General features: G+C 45.9%; 1 protein-coding gene across 1 annotated transcript in view; it reads right to left on the bottom strand.

The window, feature by feature from the left end:
• Positions 1 to 17,827, bottom strand: part of GRIN2C (glutamate ionotropic receptor NMDA type subunit 2C) — a 90,904-nt gene that overhangs the window by 52,159 nt on the left and 20,918 nt on the right. Inside the window, exon 2 of the mRNA XM_053375822.1 lies at positions 3,379 to 3,802. Within this exon, the coding sequence (XP_053231797.1) occupies positions 3,379 to 3,795 (417 nt within the window). The 5' untranslated portion in view covers positions 3,796 to 3,802. The remainder of the gene's footprint in view (positions 1 to 3,378; positions 3,803 to 17,827) is intronic.

Raw genomic sequence — 17,827 nt, forward strand, 5'->3', positions numbered from 1 at the left:
CTGGGACAGAGTTGGTCTTCAAATGAGAGGAATATGCACTTGTTTAACAAAATTGAACACCTGGCCAGGAAGTGGGCTTTCAGTGATGCCATTGGGGGAGGCCTTTGGGGCAGAAGTTCAACCCCCCTCCCCATTTAGCAAAACAAGCAGGAGGATCCCCAAATGCATCAGGGTGGGGCTGACCACAAGTTGAAGTGAAGGAATACCTTTTACCATCTAAAGGAGCACCCCACCCTGAGACCATGAAATTCAGAGACTAAAATGATCTTACTGCACCATAGACTGGCCCCTTCCTCTGATGTTCACTTCCATGTGGTAAGATGCTCCTCTGGAAATGCAGGCGATAGCGATCACCCCACTGTCACGGACTCATGCTTGGGTGGGTTTGTGGTGGCAAGATCCACCAGGGCTCTCCCTCTGCCACTGTTACATCATGTCACAGATAGGCTGCTATGGATGGGACTGCTGGCAGCCACCACAGGGATCAGCTTCCGCATGATGAGACATAGCTCTTCTAGAAATCATGGCTTTAATTTGGCGAGACCCAGCAGCAAGTTCCTGCCAATAACCCAGAGGCCCTTTTTGACTGGAGAGCAAGAACTTGTTAGTGGCCAGCGATGGACATTTCCATGAATTGCTTTATGGAGCACATGTTGCCAGGGGAATGAGCACCAATGGAGCATGGCGAAGGTGAGGAGGTTGATCCAAGGTGGTCCTTATTGTTCCTAATCATGTCCTAAAGGCTTCCCCCACCCCTCAAGGTAAGTATCACACATGATATTGGTCTTATGTAAGTTGTGCTGCCATAGAACGAGGCTCAGAGAAATTTCCCCGTGAGCAGGTGACAGTAACCGTCGCTGACATCCTGTGACAGGCAGGCAAGCCAAAAATAATTACACAGCGCACAGCCCACCTGTAAGGAATCAGGGTGCCTTCAGCAACCACTGCACTGAACTTGCACGTGCTCTGAGCTGGTGATTTAAGAGGTAAATGCTGGGGTGAAACATGGGACTGGATTCCACCCTCGCCCACCTGAGCTACATCCCAATGGCTTTGGGACGGATGCAGAACAGATGGCATTTTGCCTTCCTTCCCACTAGCCTCTCCTCAACATTAGCATTCTCTGCACAATAACTTGTTGGGACTTGCTTACAACAATTGGTCCAGAAATCGATAAACGGACATCACATATTGACAGAGTCATTGGCCACTCAGCTTCCTCCCCTCATTACGAAGCGAGACAGTCCATTTTTCCCTATTTCAGCAGTACGGAAGGTTTTCAGTAGGCACTCCATAATCAAAGGAAGTTTATCTGATTTCCATTTCCTGACCAAGACAGTTTTAGCAGCAGCTAACAAATAAATGGTTGGTTGGATCATTGGTCTCTAAAGTGACAACAACAGTTCCTGGCCATTCAGGGCCAGGAGAATACAACACAGATTATCAGGACCCTGGACCCTGTCCCTCCACATGCTGGTAACTATTAGCTCATAGCCATAGGTAGGCAAACTGAGGCCCGGGGGCTGGATCCAGCCCAATCACCTTCTAAATCCGGCCCAAGGATGGTCCAGGAATCAGCATGTTTTTACATGAGTAGAATGTGTCCTTTTATTTAAAATGCATCTCTGGGTTATTTATGGGGCCTGCCTGGTGTTTTGACATGAGTAGAATGTGTGCTTTTATTTAAAATGCATCTCTGGTTTATTTGTGGGGCACAGGAATTCGTTCATTTCCCCCAAAAAAATATAGTCCAGCCCCCCACAAGGTCTGAGGGACTGAGGGCCCCTTGCTGAAAAAGTTTGCTGACCCCTGATAGCCTTTGGCCATAAAAACAGTAGCAACAGGCTTAGGGAAATGGAACTGTAATGGAACTGCTACAGCCTGACTTTGCTTGTATGGTGTATGAGACATTTGGCAACATACTGGGAATTAATATTCACATTACAAGTGGATGAGAGTAACCTGTTAAGAACACAAATACTTCTTCTATTATATAATTTTCCCAAACGTCTAGCCTTAGACTTTTCCTAGAGAGAGAGATGGACCATACAGCCATACAGAATGGGTGGTATCCAGACAGGTAGCACTGCCAGTGCAAGGACTTCTGGCTGCACAGTGCAATGTCCCCTTGCTCTCATCTCCCTGCAAGTCCCACTAAATTTGTTTTGGGGGTTCCCCCAATCCTTTGGAGCAGGTTAAGAAAGGGTGTGGTGGCAAGCAGAGAGGGACAGGAAGCTACTTTGTGCTTCTTTGCTCTGGTGGTTTCACCTGAGATATGGTATTCTTTGCAAGGTATTTTCTGCAAATGCTACCACACCGCAGGTAAGCTGAAGTCCAGGCAGTCATGACGAATTCACTGTATAGTTAACTAAACAATACAATGGTCTACATGGCTACTCAAAGTAGGTCTCTTTGTGTTTCATGGGGTTTGCACCCAGGTAAGTGAGTGCAGGATTATAGCCTTGACTGTCTTGTGAGGAAGGAGCAAAAAGGTTGATGGCGATGGGGCCAGTATCAAGGCAAAACAAACAGATATTAAAGGCAGCCTAAGTTTATAAGAGAGCGGTATAAAATCAACAATAATTTTAACACGTTATTAATAAAATAAACATTATTCTGTAACATTTAAAAATCCCGGCAGATCTTAGTGGTTTTGTAGTTGGGGCAGAACACTATAAAGTAGGAGCCAGTATTGTTGCTGTTTTAAACTGAGCAGTTAGGGAAAATACTGACTCCTTAGTATTTTACCTATAAAACTAAAATAGTATGTGTGTGTGTGTGTGTGTGTGTGTGTGTATACACAACCCTCTTCTTTTCACAGCACCTCACCCACTCCCCTGTGGCTACAGGCCTAAGGCAACTCCTTCTGGAGTGCAACTGAACATAGGGATTATGCATCGGTGAAAAAAAGCAATAACCAGGCTAGACTAAGACTAGTTGAAACCTTAGAACTGTACTAAAATGCAGGGGTGGGGTACCCAGGAAAAAATACGAAACTGTATAGTGCAATGACACATCACTATGGTTAAAGGAAGCAAACTTTGATGCTTAGGATACAAGCACTAAGTTCCCTTTTGCACCAGCTTTATTCCTCCTTCTATATCTTCACAATAGCCATGCAAAGTAGGTTCGGTTGAGAGATGTTGCCTGCCTCAATTTAGGAAACGAGCAAAATGCAATGAGAAGCGAGTTCGAAATATTAACTGCACGTGCTCAGAGTACTTTCTTTTTGTTTACTACGACTGTCATGGGCAGTTCTATATTTTGCTGATAGGAGTCAGGTTCTTAGTGGCTATCCACTGCTATAACCCGACACATTTATGAATGGTGCACTGCATTCACCCCCAGTCCCCCAAAATAACGAAAAGGTTTTTTCACCTTGGGTGTTAGGACCACAGCAGACCCTCCACTGATGCTAATGATGGGGACGTTGGTCTGGGACGAGATGAAGTCCAGAATCTGCGCCACGGCTTCTGTGCCAATGTTGTCCTCAAAGACGATCCCGTGAATTTTCGTGCTGGACAGCATGTTGCAGATTTGGGTCAAGAGAGTCCTGGGGTTGGTGTCGTTCACTACTACGGTGACCGGGTGGATCTCCAGAGGCATATCCAGGAAGCTTTGGTGCGTCAGCCGGCTGCGGATGTGGACAGGGTAGGAAGAGCCCCCGAAAACCACTGCCACCGTTACCACTGGTTCCCCGGAGCTTGGCAGCGAGTCATCCATGAGGACAGCTGAACAGCCCAGCACCATGGACAGCACCAGGGTGTTTGTCAGAGCTCTGCCCATGTCCACCATGGATTGCCTGCAACCCAGGACAAAAGAAACATCGGTCGGAAAAGGACAGCGACAAAGGATCCAGAAGGAGAGCTGGAGGGAGGCATTAAAAGATGCTGTTTTGCCAGCAGATCTAAAGTCAACCGCACACAGCTGTTTGGCCACCAACGTGGGCCAGCCACCGAGCGTATGGGAAACAAGGGAGCCAATCCCAGCCTTCTGACAAGCTTGTCTGCACAATGTGCCACTTTTGAACACCTGCTTGCTGTGTGCATGCTTTGCATTTTTAGTTGCACATTAAAAAAAAGAACAATTTAGGGGAAGACCCGTGTGAAGTGGCCCCTGAGCAATAAAGCGACAGGTGGATTTATTCCACAAAGCAGTCGCTACACTATTCCTCCCACCCCTTTCTATAGGCACATTTGGTGCCATGCTTTCTTCCCTCCAAACCCAACCGCACCTCCTTCACCCATTCCCTCTGTCAGATCAGCTCTCCAGCTAACCTCCACCCCATCTCTTTATCAGCCTGCCCCCAGCTTTCATTCTCCCTCCTTCCCCAGATCCCACCCCCCAGCCTTGCAGTCAATCCATTCTCACAATCCTTTGCCCTTTCTGAACCAATTTCCACCTTTTCTCTTGCCACTAAGCTCCTCTCCAATCACAACCCTGTTCTTCCCAAACATCCACACTTGGGTAAGTTTCCTTCCGTCATCCTGGACGCCCTTTCATCGGGGGGGGGGAGTGAGGAATCTGTGGCCCTCCAGAAGTTAACAAGACTACAAAGCCCATCACCCCTGGCCACGCTGTCTAGGGCTGATGGGAGATGGACTCCTGCAGCCTCTGCCAAGCCACATATTTCCCCATCCCTGATTTAATCCCAGCCACTTCTACACTTTCCTCAACCCAAATTTCCCTCTGCTGCCACCGAGTGGCCATTTCCCAATGCTTCCTCGTTCTAGCTTTTTACTAACGGGTCTCTTTGATTTCTTAGCGTCATTCAATCACTGCTCATGTATTATATATTCCCTTTTTAAAACATTCACTGCAGTGATTTCCATTTTTATTCTTCTTCTTTGGTATATTTTATAGGGCACATAGGCTTGGTAGGCAAAACATCCCAGGTCCAGACCCTGGCATCTCCAGGTGAAGCTGCCTGAAACCCAGCCAGACAGCTGCTGCCAGCCAGTGCAGTCGGTACTGACTAATGGTCCAGGCTCGCTATAAGGCTATATGTTCCTATTTTGGTTAGAATAATAACTCTTCTAACACACAGGATAGACAGAGGCAAAAAGAAGAAGCAGCAAAAAAACTCCAATGCAAAAGGCTCGAGGCTAAATTGCTTGGCGCTTTGTATAGCTGACAATCAAATATTTAAGAGGAAGACTCTCCCATTCCATCAGTCATCTGCACTGTAAATCATCACTGTAAATTCAACACTCATTGGCATCCCTGCCAGCAACCGCCAGTCACACAATGTTCTGGATCTCTCTCCCCTTTCTGCTGCATGAATTGGAAGATCAGCACATCTTACCCTAACAGTGGATACTCTCAAAGCAATATCTTTGTTAGCAGAAGTGGAAGAAAACTGCCCTTCCTCAAGCCAAGTCTAGGCTTCATCGAGGGCAATTTAATTGGGTTATGCTTCGCAAATCTGCTTTGGGTAAGGGGCTGCTCTGATTCGGACCATTTCAGATGAGACCTGCTTTGCTGCAGATCTACAGTGAAGGGTGGCTTTGGTTTTCCAAAGCTTCATGTGTCTCTTCATTGACTATAATGAAGAAATCAAGAAATGGCTAAAAAAATATTGGGTTCTTTTTAAAAACCTTTTTGCCAGAATTGGATTAAACTTACAGGTAGTGTAGCTGCTTCTGAAGGGGTGAAAACCTGCCAAATTTCAGATTGGTGTTCTCCAAAGATTCACAGACATCCCAGTGTTTAATTCCCTGACTTCAGCCAAATGCAACTAGGGTCAGAATGGGATGGAAAGTGGAGGGGGAAAGGAAGTGACTTGCCTAATTGCTAGCACTCAAGCATAAACAAACAACTGCAAGTGTCAAGAGGAATTAGGATGCAAGAATAGGATTGATTTCAAGAAAGCTTTGGTCTGGACTGGAATAAGATCACACAAGCAAAACACTACCACCAACAATTCCAACTGTTTCAGCTTTGCGGCTCCTAGAAGAGTAATCATCCCCTCCAATTGCAACTGGAGAACCCTGGTAAAGTCAAGCCCTAGTTGGAAGCTATAGCTGTCAGTCACAAAATGACACTGACTCACTCACACAAAACCCACTTTCCTTCCTGCCTCCCTAGCATTCTCGTTTTATGGGGAGCTTGTGGGAGGTTCAGAAAGATATCCCATTGACCAGAAAAGTGTCCAAACACCCTAAGTGGGTGGGTCTCAAGCTTGGAGAGCTGATCACTTCACTTTGAACCACGCCAAATTATAAGACATACTTTGCTTTGGAGGAGGTCTGAATACTTGCAGAGCAGCCCACTTCAGGGTGATATTTGGGCTTCATCCAAAGCAGATATACACCCCACATACTATTTATACATTTACCCCTTCCACTCCTCCAGGATGCACCTGAATTTTGAGACAAAGAGGGTGGAACAGTTATGAACTGATCTTTTGATGAGTGGAGAGGGAGCCATAACACAACACTGATCAGCACACATCTCTCTGCGAGTGTGCCGTGTGCATGAGAGAGTGTGGCCAGCCACACACACTTTTGTCCCCTAGCAAGTGGCCCTTGGAGGGTTAGCCAAAAGTGAATGTGGCTCTCAGTCTAAAAACAACAACACATTAGCCACCCCCTGATTCAGAAAATACCACCTCGGTGCAGTAAGCAGGACGAACTTTCTGCTCTGCCATCACATAGGTTTTCCCTCCACCCTCTCTCAGTTTCCCTTCTTCTGATTCTCAGTCTAAGAAACTGCTCTCTCACTGCCCCCCCCTGAGCCTATACAGTGGTACCTTGGGTTAAGAACTTAATTCTTTCTGGAGGTCCATTCTTAACCTTAAACTGTTCTTAACCTGAAGCACCACTTTAGCTAATGGGGCTCCCATTAGCCGCCACACCACCGGAGCACGATTTCTGTTCTCATCCTGAGGTAAAGTTCTTGACCCGAGTTACTATTTCTGGGTTAGCGGAGTCTGTAATCTGAAGCGTCCATAACCTGAAGCGTCTGTAACCTGAGGTACCACTGTAAAGTGTAATTCGGTGAAATTCTATGGCACACCGTACTTCCCAGGTGAAAGAAAATTACAGGTGCAGAAATGAAAAATGTTAAGATGGATGTTGGTGCTAATAAAGAACGACTGGGAACAATATGGAGAAGTTAGGCAAAAGGCTTCTCTCAGCTGGGGCAGCTCTCCCTCAAAGCAGAAGGGAGGAAAGGAAAGGGCCACCCAAAACATTTTGCTACCTGAGGTAATGAACAAAAGGCACCCCCCTCCCCTCTTCACATACAGAAGTCATCCAGACTGGCAGTAGAGCCTGGCTTCACCACTAGTGATGATATTATGTCTTCCACAGTACCTGAGGCACAGGGCCAGATTAAGGCCTTCAGAGGCCCTAAGCCAGCCTTTCTCAACCTGTGGGTCCCCAGATGTTGTTGAACTACAACTCCCATCACCCCTAGCTAGCAAGGCCAGAGCTCAGGGATGATGGGAGTTGTAGTCCAACAACATCTGGGGACCCACAGGTTGAGAACCTAAGCCCTGAAAAGAGTATGGTGCCTCCCATGTAATTCAAAATAAAAACAGTACTAAAACATAAAATAATTTTTTCTTCTTTGAAATGACACTAAACTTACACTGCTGAGGCAGCAGACTAGTTTGGGGGCAGGGGGAAGGCAGGCCATGTAGCATAAATATCAAGTGATGCAACTTTTTTTACCTCATATTATCCAATTTTCTAAAAAAAATTGTACACTTGTTGAATGATCATAACTAAAACTAACATTTTACTCTTTTCCCCATCCCGTTTGTGAGTTATGAGGGTTTGAAATTTCCAAAAAAAAACAAGGACCATTTTGGCCTTGCCAGGCTACACAAAAACCTTAAAAGCTCAGCCCAAAATGGAGATGTGTCAAAACTAAAAACACCAATCTCTTCAAAATTTCATGGGCTTTAATATGATACGACTTACTGTAATTTTTAAGTTACAAAATTTAACATTTTAAAGGTAAAGGTAAAGGGACCCCTGACCATTAGGTCCAGTCGTGACCGACTCTGGGGTTACGGCGCTCATCTCGCTTTATTGGCCGAGGGAGTCAGCGTACAGCTTCCGGGTCATGTGGCCAGCATGACTAAGCCGCTTCTGGCAAACCAGAGCAGCACACAGAAACGCCGTTTACCTTCCCACCGGAGTGGTACCTATTTATCTACTTGCACTTTGTCGTGCTTTCGAACTGCTAGGTTGGCAGAGCAGGGACCGAGCAATGGGAGCTCACCCCCTCGTGGGGATTTGAACCTCCGACCTTCTGATTGGCAAGTCCTAGGCTCTGTGGTTTAACCCACAGCACCACCCGCGTCCCAACATTTTAAAAAACATTTTAAAAAGTGATTAATAAAATGAATATGATTCACCAAGGCAAAAGAGTTAAAACGTTGGTTCACTTGATATGGAAAGACCCATCTCTGTGGAGAAAAAAATAGAAGGTCTGGAAGGAGCAGCCAAGGGGATGTAATGGCTCCCATCTCTCTGCACCTGCTGTCTGAGGCAGTTACCTCACTTTACCCAACGGTAGGGCTGGGTGGCAAATACCAGTCACATACCAGTAAATTCAGATTGCACAATTACAGTTGATTGGGAGGTCTTTCCCATCTATTTCCCCCCATCTACTTTTCCGATAAGGAAAGTGAGGGGAAAATGCACCGAAAAGTGGGGGATCCACACTTATTTTGACGCAATTCTACCTAAACATTACTCAAACAAATCAGAACAAAGGCTCATTATATAATGGCTGCCACTGTCTAATCACTCTAAAAACAAATCAGGATGAATGCTTGATAGACAGGTCACCTGGAAGTGCCCAGAGAGAAAATGGTGCCCCACTAGAGTTCTAAAACTGGGTTATAAAGTGCCCCTGCAAATTAAACATTCTCCCTGTTTTCCCCCCTCCAGCCACAAAGGAAATCTGCTCCATGACTCCCCAATTCTTTTGCCTCTATTTCCTGAGCAGTTAATAAAAACCCTCTTCTCCTTTCCTTCCACATTGCCCTTGGTTCCATAGCAGTTCAGTCTCCGAGTGTCCTTGAGCAATTTTTTTTTTTTAATGATGTTGGGGAGCAATATTGTCACTCCCCCTGCTGCCCTTCCTCCTGGTCTTATGACTCCTGCTGTCCCTTGGCTGTGAGCTGCCGCAACGCAGCCTGTCTTCACCATTTCATTTCTTCTTCTTTTAAAAAAATTATTTCACAGCCTGATAGGCACCTTCAGTTCCATCAACTCAAAGATTAAGTACCAGCGGTAATAATAAAAAATTTAAAACACTTCAAGGGAAAGAAATTAGCTCTAACTACTTCTTTGGATGAGGCAGCAGTTAAAACAGCAGGTCTTGGGAAGGAATGCTACAGGGCAAAAGACACACAGGTTTGGGAGCGGTCCCTAAAGCTAGCCTTGTCCCCACGCCCCAATCCTAAGCACAATCACACTCAGATTCCATTGACTTCACTTAGAGCCGGGCTACTCATTTGGATGGCTGCGTGAAACACCTGCCCTTTTGCTAGTGTTTTCCCCTGCAAATGCGTAAAGCGCGGAAATAAAAGATGCATGCATATGCATCTTTTAAAAGCACCTTTACGAGTGTCTGGGAAACTTGATTAGCATAGCGATGCTTCAACAGGCATGCATATCCATTTCACACCGCCACACGTTCACGCCATAATACATCAATGTTTCTTGCAATAATTGCAAGCCATAGGGCTGCCCATTGGTCAGCATAGGATAGTGAGGGACCCATGGCCCTGCAGATATGGCTGGCCTCCCATCGCCCCTGGCAGTTGTGCCATGCTGCCTGGGGCCGATGTGAGTTGGAGGCCAACAACATCTGCAGAGCCACGGGTTCCCCAGCTCTACTGCCGGCAAATGGAAAAAGCCAGCAGCTTGAAGAGCCCTCTCTGCTCAACTTTCTCAGCTGCCTCAAAAAGGTCCCTTCAGTTCCCTTTTCCAAAATGGCTTTGAGCAGCATAGAAATGGCCAAACCAAATCAAACCGCTCTAGCTTGGTGTCCCAGCTCCAATTCAACTGCTTCAACAGACCGCAGAAACCCAAGACGAGCAGTTATGAAATCTAGCTGTGAGCCTTGCACTTTTCTGAAACTGTGTGAGTTACTAAACCATTTAATAAGACTGATCTTCGTGCAGAAGGTTGGGAAGTTTTTAATGTGTGACATTTTGATGTATTTTTAATGCTTGTTGGAAGCCACCCAGAGTGGCTAGGGAAACACAGCCAGATGGGTGGGGTACAAATAATATATTATTATTATTATTATTATTATTATTATTATTATTATTAGGAACCAAGCGTGGGTTGCAGCCTGAACTAAGGTAAAGTCCAAACAGTGGCACTAACACCATACACATTTTTGGTAAAATAAATTAATAAGGAAGCAAGCTAGCAGGTTCCCAAATGCATGGTTTAGCTAAAGGTGGGTCCCAGGTCTGAAAAGGTTGAACTCTACTGCCTCATCCAATTACTACCTTGTCTATTTGCCAAAGTGGCCTCTTTGCAAACTCATTTGAGAGGACCTACTTCTAAGCACATATGCAGAGCATCAAGGCCATACTACCCAAGCTACAAGGACTGAGAGGAATTCTGCTGGCTTCCATCCCACTGAGGGATTTTACCAGAATGTGCTACATTACCTGGGGGGGGGGGGGGTTGGTCCTTAGGATGAAATCCTATGTGTAGCTCAGACAGATGTTCCCAAAATACAGCCCACAGAATGGGGGAGCTTGACAAACTTTTTAACCTCCCTGCTCTTCACACAAGATCCAACAGGTGAGGCGTCAACTCCCTCATTTGGCTGTTCTCAGCTTCTGCCATTGTGATTTAACTCAGCTGTGAGAAAAACTGGGTGGTTTTCAACTAGGTTTTACTCCTAATTAACTCATAATAAGCATGACAAAGTAGTCATGTTTATTAACTTTAATGGGTCTGTTCTAAATATTAAAAAAAGTTAGCTGAATACCACCCTCACACACATTACAGCCATTTCATTCCTGGCTATTTAGGTTTTATTCATTATATTTACACATATCTATAATGACCCATCTTTCGAAACATTTTATAAATTCAAAGCAAATCACAAAAATTATTAAGAATGTAGTACATCATACCATTTTAAAACTCTAATAAGAGTGATTAGATTTTTACTTTGAACAGAGTTTGTATTCAGCCATTAAACATTGTTCTTCCATCCATCTCTATAAGTTTTGAGAGGCTACCAAACCATATTCCTCATCCTTATTTCCCACAACCACCCTCAAAGCCATCCAAGTTGATTAGGGTTGTCATTCCCCCCCACCTTGGAAGCTTTCTGTATCTTCAAAAGTGACATAGCAGGTAGAAAATCAACAGGTGAAGCTTTCCCCCATCAAGATACAGGAAACCTCTCAGGAAAATATTGCCAACACACGTACATAAACACACACTACATTGCAGTGTGTGTTGTAGACATATATAATACACACACACACATCCCTGAGATGCAGAATTTTATTTATTTTATTGGCTCTGGTTCCTGTGTCTTTTACAGCAGACTTGCATGCAGAAATTTAAGCAAGCAAAACCTGTCCCAAACAATTCCTCTCTGTGCCAGGAAAACCTCATGGGCTGAATTTCTGCATGCAAGGTTACAGTTTAAAGGCACAGAAGCAGCAGGAGGAGGAGGAGGAGGAGGAGGAGGAGGGCCAGTGAGCAAGTTGGCAGGCCCAACGTTCACTGAACAAAATTCCATTCCACCCCAATGCTAAAATGCAAAAAATTAACGACAAAAACTTGGCCAGTGATAATCAAAGCATTAACGGGGTTGGAAGAGGGCGGGAATCAGTTTTGCCCTGGGCTCCTGCTCTCTTGCCGTCACTAATCCTGGTTTCCTCTCCATCCCTCTTCCTCTCTCTTTTTGCTGCAAGATGTCAGCTGCCAGCAGGAGTCTTGGAAGCACCAACTGTAATTAAAAACTGGATTTCCAAATACGGCGCTGGTTTGTGGGGAGAACATCCCTTGCTGGGCGGACCTTTGCCTGCTAGGCTCCATTTAGACAGATGCAAGCACTTAGCTGAAAAAGCAACTGGAGGAAACAGGGCATTGGCAGGGGCCAGGGTATTTGCACTCCTGGCGCCTCCCAGCACAATCCTCAGCACTTGCCCACCACGCCCAATTTCTTTTCAGAAGATGGATACTAGGAGGTCATGCACACACTCTCAGAAGATCATTCTCTGGAACTAGGCTGGGCTCAAACCATATTCTAACAGGGGTGCTTTTGAATCTGGCGTATTATAAACTGCCCAGCCATTCCCTGCATTAGTGAAGCCAAACATATTGTCATCTGCATTGTACCCTTCATGTACTGTGCACTATCCCCTTAACTTTTGCACTGTTTTCTTAAGTGCCACCCAGACCCCAGACCTCATCTGTCTTAAATGAAACACTGCTGCAGGCCTGCATTAAGACCCCTGCCAGGGGAAGTGCGCAAACTACCATATTTTTCGCCCTATAGGGCGCACCGACCCATAGGGCGCACCTAGTTTTGGGGAGGGGGGAAATAAAGGGGAAAAAATTATTTTCCCCCCAGGTGCGGGGCTGGGGCAGGGGAAGCCCGAGCTTCCCCCGACCCCAGCCCCCAGAACAGGCTGTTATCCGCAAGCCGTGGGAGCCCGGCGGGAACTCCCGCGAGCTCCCCAGGCTTGCGGATATCTGCCTGAAGCCCGGGGCGCGCTGCTCAGCGCGCCCTGGGCTTTAGGATGCAGGCTGCTATCCGCAAGCCTAGGGAGGCCGGCGGGAACTCCCGCGGGCTCCCAAGGCTTGTGGAAAGCTTCCTGAAGCCTGCATTCGCCCCATAGGACGCACACACATTTCCCCTTCATTTTTGGAGAGGAAAAAGTGCGTCCTATAGGGCGAAAAATATGGTAATTGATGGATCAATCCATCAACCTCTGAAGGTTGGGTCCAGCATTACTTTCCCTGTGCATGTGTGCCAGTATCCATATTCAGCAGAGTTACATCTCAACGCAACTCCTTCCTTGGGGTTGAAGGTACACACAGTAGGTAATAAACACTCATGGATGCCATAAAGATTCAGTCAAGTGTAGAAGTTTACTTGACAGGTATAAAAGCGTATTGGTAGCAAATATATATATACAATCATTCACCAGTACCATGGTAAAGGCATACTTAAAGAGTCCAACAAGAGTCCAAGACACTCTCTCTCTACTTCTCTCCCCACAAAGCACAAGCAAGAGACTTACAACAAGCTACAAATTACAGTGGTACCTCAGGTTAAGTACTTAATTCGTTCTGGAGGTCCGTTCTTAACCTGAAACTGTTCTTAACTGAAGCACCACTTTAGCTAATGGGGCCTCCTGCTGCTGTTGCGCCACCGGAGAACGATTTCTGTTCTCATCCTGAAGCAAAGTTCTTAACCCAAGATACTATTTCTGGGTTAGCGGAGTCTGTAACCTGAAGCGTATGTAACCTGAAGCGTATGTAACCTGAGGTACCACTGTACATAGAACCGTTGTTATCAGTACTTCGTGTCACACTACGCATGTCCAAAGAACAGCTCCCACAGAAAATGTTCTTGCATATGAAAAAAACAATCTCAGTCTTCTGATGATCCCTGAAACAACTTCTCTGTTTCTGGAACAACTGATTCTCACATTGATTTTACCCCATGAGATATACTGCCACAGGGGCTAGATTAAATCGACCAGCGGGCAGGATTAGGCCCCCAAAATGGACTTTGGACATGCCTGCTTTAGGGGATGCAAACCATACCACTTTTAATTCTTCTATTATTTAAGTACAGAGCTGTGGCACATAGAGTAATTCAATCAAAGTGCAGAATACACCGTCGGTGATTCATCCTATGAATGAAATCTGTCTTGCAGAGAGTCAAACCACTCAGTATTGCAGGTAGCTAACCTAAGTATTGGGGTAGCTAACCTGTGGGCTCTCCAGGTGTGGCAGGACTACGCATCTCCCATCAGCCCAGCCGGCATAGCCAATAGTCAGGAATGCCAGCAAAATCGGGAGGGTCAGATGCTCACCAGCCCTGCGATATTGTCTACTCTGCAAGGTCTCAGGCAAAGGTCTTTCTCAACATTGCAATCTGAGATCTTTGGGGATGCCAGGAATGATGGGAAACCCAGATAATTCTGTGTTCTTTCACCAAATGGCACCTCCAAGTATTCATGTTAAAATTCCTATTTTCAATTATAATTGAAGGAGAAATTGCTTTGCGACAATTAAAAGAAAAAAATCTGGGTAAACGCTTTTCACAGTACATTTGCTTCATACTGCGGGGCAGATCTCCTAAAATGTGAGCAACTGCTAAAAATGATGAATGGGGTGATATAACCCAACTTCACATCTGTAATGGTGTGCATAAAAAGTGCTCTCTGCCCCACCCCAAGTGTTCTTTCGACTATTAATACCAACTGTAATGATTGTACTGGAGATAATTACCTCTGATGCTGTTCCAGCAGAGGTGATTAAGAGAGTCTGCTTATGGCATTTCCTTCCAGTACGAAGGAACTCACAGCACATTCCCTATGCATGTCCAAAGTATACCTCATTGAGTTTCATGGGACTTGCTCTTAGTTAAGCTTGTATAGTCTTCAAGCCTGTCGATTCTGTCCCTTTCTGCATGGATGGGGCTGCTATATAAGCACTATAGAAAATGTTCACTATTCATATATTTGGGACGGGGGCAGAGAACGCGATAATCTCAGGTCTGCTGAACCGGGCTGCTTCTTAGAGGAAGAACAACCGAGGAAGAAGGAACGTGCAGAAGTAGGAGAGTAAGATTCATGTCCACGGTAGGGTTGCCATATGTCCTCTTTTTCCAGGACATGTCCTCTTTTTCATGGGTAGAGTCATCATAGCAATCCATAGTTAAGTCAGCAAATGTCTCCTCCTTTTTGCTCTTCAAAATATGGCAACCCTAGATGGGGTCCCATCCCTGACCTCCAGGCGTTAATTCAAACCTGTGCACTAAACAAAATTATCTGGTTCTGTGCACAATGCATGCACAGTAAATCCTTTTCTTTTACATGCACAGTAAGTTCTATGCACAGAGCATGAATTAATGCATTTAAGTTGGGTGTGTGTGGCGAGTGAATGAGTGCAATATCAGATTTCCCTCCTGCACGCTGTCTTTCTCTGTTGTTTTCTAGAGAGGAATACATCACACACACACACAAAATACTATGTCACCCACTCTACTAGAAAATTCTTCTGGACAAGTCCCATAGAAATGACTTTCGATGAGGTCTGCACAGCACCACCTTATGGTCCTGGATGGGCCCAATCTGTCTATCTCCCCACACGGCCACCATTAGCAATTCCCAAAATCATCTGCCTGAGGCAGCCGCCTCGCCTCGCCTCATGGCAGGGCCTCCTTTAGAAAGTAACGAGAGCCAATAAATCCATCACAATGCGACTGGCGTTATAACTCTTCTCAAAACATGTTCATCCATATGCAGCCTGGAGAGCAGGGATTAATGATGACAATCACATGGCTGCCTATCTCCATGGAAAGGTATCATCCTCAGCGTATCCCAGGGGGCACAAATCAGGAAAGCACTCTGTGCTGTTGCAAATTATAGCAATGCAGCCATTCTGTGACACTTTGAAGAGAGGAAGAGACCAAATATATATTATGAATGGGGGAGTTCTGATGAGCAGACTAAACAATGGGGGGGGAGGAATAACACCAATGCAAGTGGGTCAATCCTAACGGGGGAAGGCACTAGAGACTCCCTGAAGTTCTCTAGGGATTTGATATCTGATCCCCTGCCCCATACACACACCATAGAAAACATTCAGGTGTGTCAATTAAAGGGTTGGCTGTGTTTGGCCTAAGATTTGTAGGGTGCTTTGGATACTCAAGATTTGCACCTCTGCTGAAATGTGACGATCATTTTCCATCCTTATCTCTGGCTTAAATGTGGCATGTTTAAACACTGGTTTAGAGCAGTGTGCAACGAACACAATGAGAGGAAGGAGGATTGCAAACACACACACACACACACACACACACACACACTCCCAGCCGCATGCATTCATCAGCTCTGTATGCACAGAGTCTACATCTCCGCAAGTTATATACACAAGGAGGTGCGATCAGGGTGCTTGGTTTGTGCTTAAGTCTCCAAGTCATGCAATCCTGCATGCATATAGGCTCCATGCACATATAATGGATGAATGTGCGAAAGTTGGGAAGGAGGAAATGAGGGGAGCACAAACCTGTCCGTCCGCCCACTGGTGCATTCTGTTAATCATATGCGTGTTCAAAACATGACAGCAGGGCCGTCTTACCCATAGGCACTAAGGGTGTGGGGCACCCGGGCGCCGGGCTCTCAGGGGTGCCAGCCCGAGAGTCCGGGGCCCGAGAGTCCAAGGAAGAGCCTGCCCATTGGTCAGAGCGCCACAGCGGGCTCTTCTGCTGCGGGAGGCTCTGCGCCATGAGTTTGGGGGCGACTGAGCCAGCGAGACGCCGAGGCAGGCGGACGGCTCCGCCCTCCTGCATGCCTGGGACTGGGCAACCGGGGAGGTGCGTGCCAGGCAGATCTTTGCACCCCTGGCTCATTAGGGATGATGGGAGTTTTAGCCCAACCTCTGGAGGGCAACAGGTTGGCTATCCTTGCAGTAGACTTTGCATCTAATATAATCCCTGCTTTTCCCCCTAGAAAAATAGGTGCCGATACTCGCCATGCAGTTACAGTAAGTGCCACACTTTTTAACAATGAAAAAGAGGTGCCATTACTGTGTACCTTTGAGTGTACCCCCTGAAAAAAAGCACTGAATATAATGCATGTAAAACATGCATTCCAAACAAATACAGTGGTACCTCGGGTTACAGACGCTTCAGGTTACAGACTCCGCTCACCCAGAAATAGTACCTCGGGTTAAGAACTTTGCTTCAGGATGAAAACAGAAATCGCACGGTGGCAGCACAGTGGCACCTCAGGTTAAGCACAGTTTCAGGTTAAGAACAGACCTCCAGAACGAATTAAGTTCTTAACCCAAGGTACCACTGTATCAACTTCCCCTGGCACAGAGACAAAATGATGGGGTGAATGTTTCAGCTCCTTCATTTCTGCATGTCAGGCGAAGGGGGGCTGCTTCAGACTCTTTTAAATGCATGTGCTGGGGGGGCAGGTAGATTTTTAGGTTGGTGGCGCAAACTGCAGAGCAAGGTTTGAAGATCTGCTCTTGGAGCCTATATCTGGAATCTTTCAAAGAGCATTTGTTTTTGTTACTTGTATACTTCATAACAATGAAAAAGGGTGATGAGAACCATTATGGGCCGCTAAGAGATTTCTACTTCAAACCTGGAAGGCTAAATGCCTGCTATCAGAAGACCTCAATGCCCTTGCTGCATTTCAAACCACTTTTTATAAAGGCTAACTTCACTTGGATACCTATCTGGAAATTTGGATGACATAGATCGAGCTTTATGTGTAAACTAAGACAGATGAACTGATGGTTATTGCATTGCGAATGTGAGCTGATGGGCTTTTCTTTCTTTTCCGCACTTCCTCCTTTCCTTTCACTCTTTTTGGCTTTAATAAATTGCGATGAAAATCAATTAGAATACTTCGTGACAAGAGACATGGATATTCCTGAGGAATTATCACATGCAGGCTGAAGACCAGAAGTGTCTGCCCCCAACCTCCTTCTCCCTAAATGGTGTCCTCAGTCTGGCTGCTGTTAAATGTCCAAGGTAAAGCAAAGAGATGGACAACCCTAATGTAAGGCCAACTTCGCCTCTTTTGTTCCCTCCCCTCATTATGATTTTTTAGGAACCAGCCAGGCAA

Source organism: Podarcis raffonei, chromosome 2 (genome assembly GCF_027172205.1).
Source record: "Podarcis raffonei isolate rPodRaf1 chromosome 2, rPodRaf1.pri, whole genome shotgun sequence".
NCBI classification, from domain to species: Eukaryota; Metazoa; Chordata; class Lepidosauria; order Squamata; family Lacertidae; genus Podarcis; species Podarcis raffonei.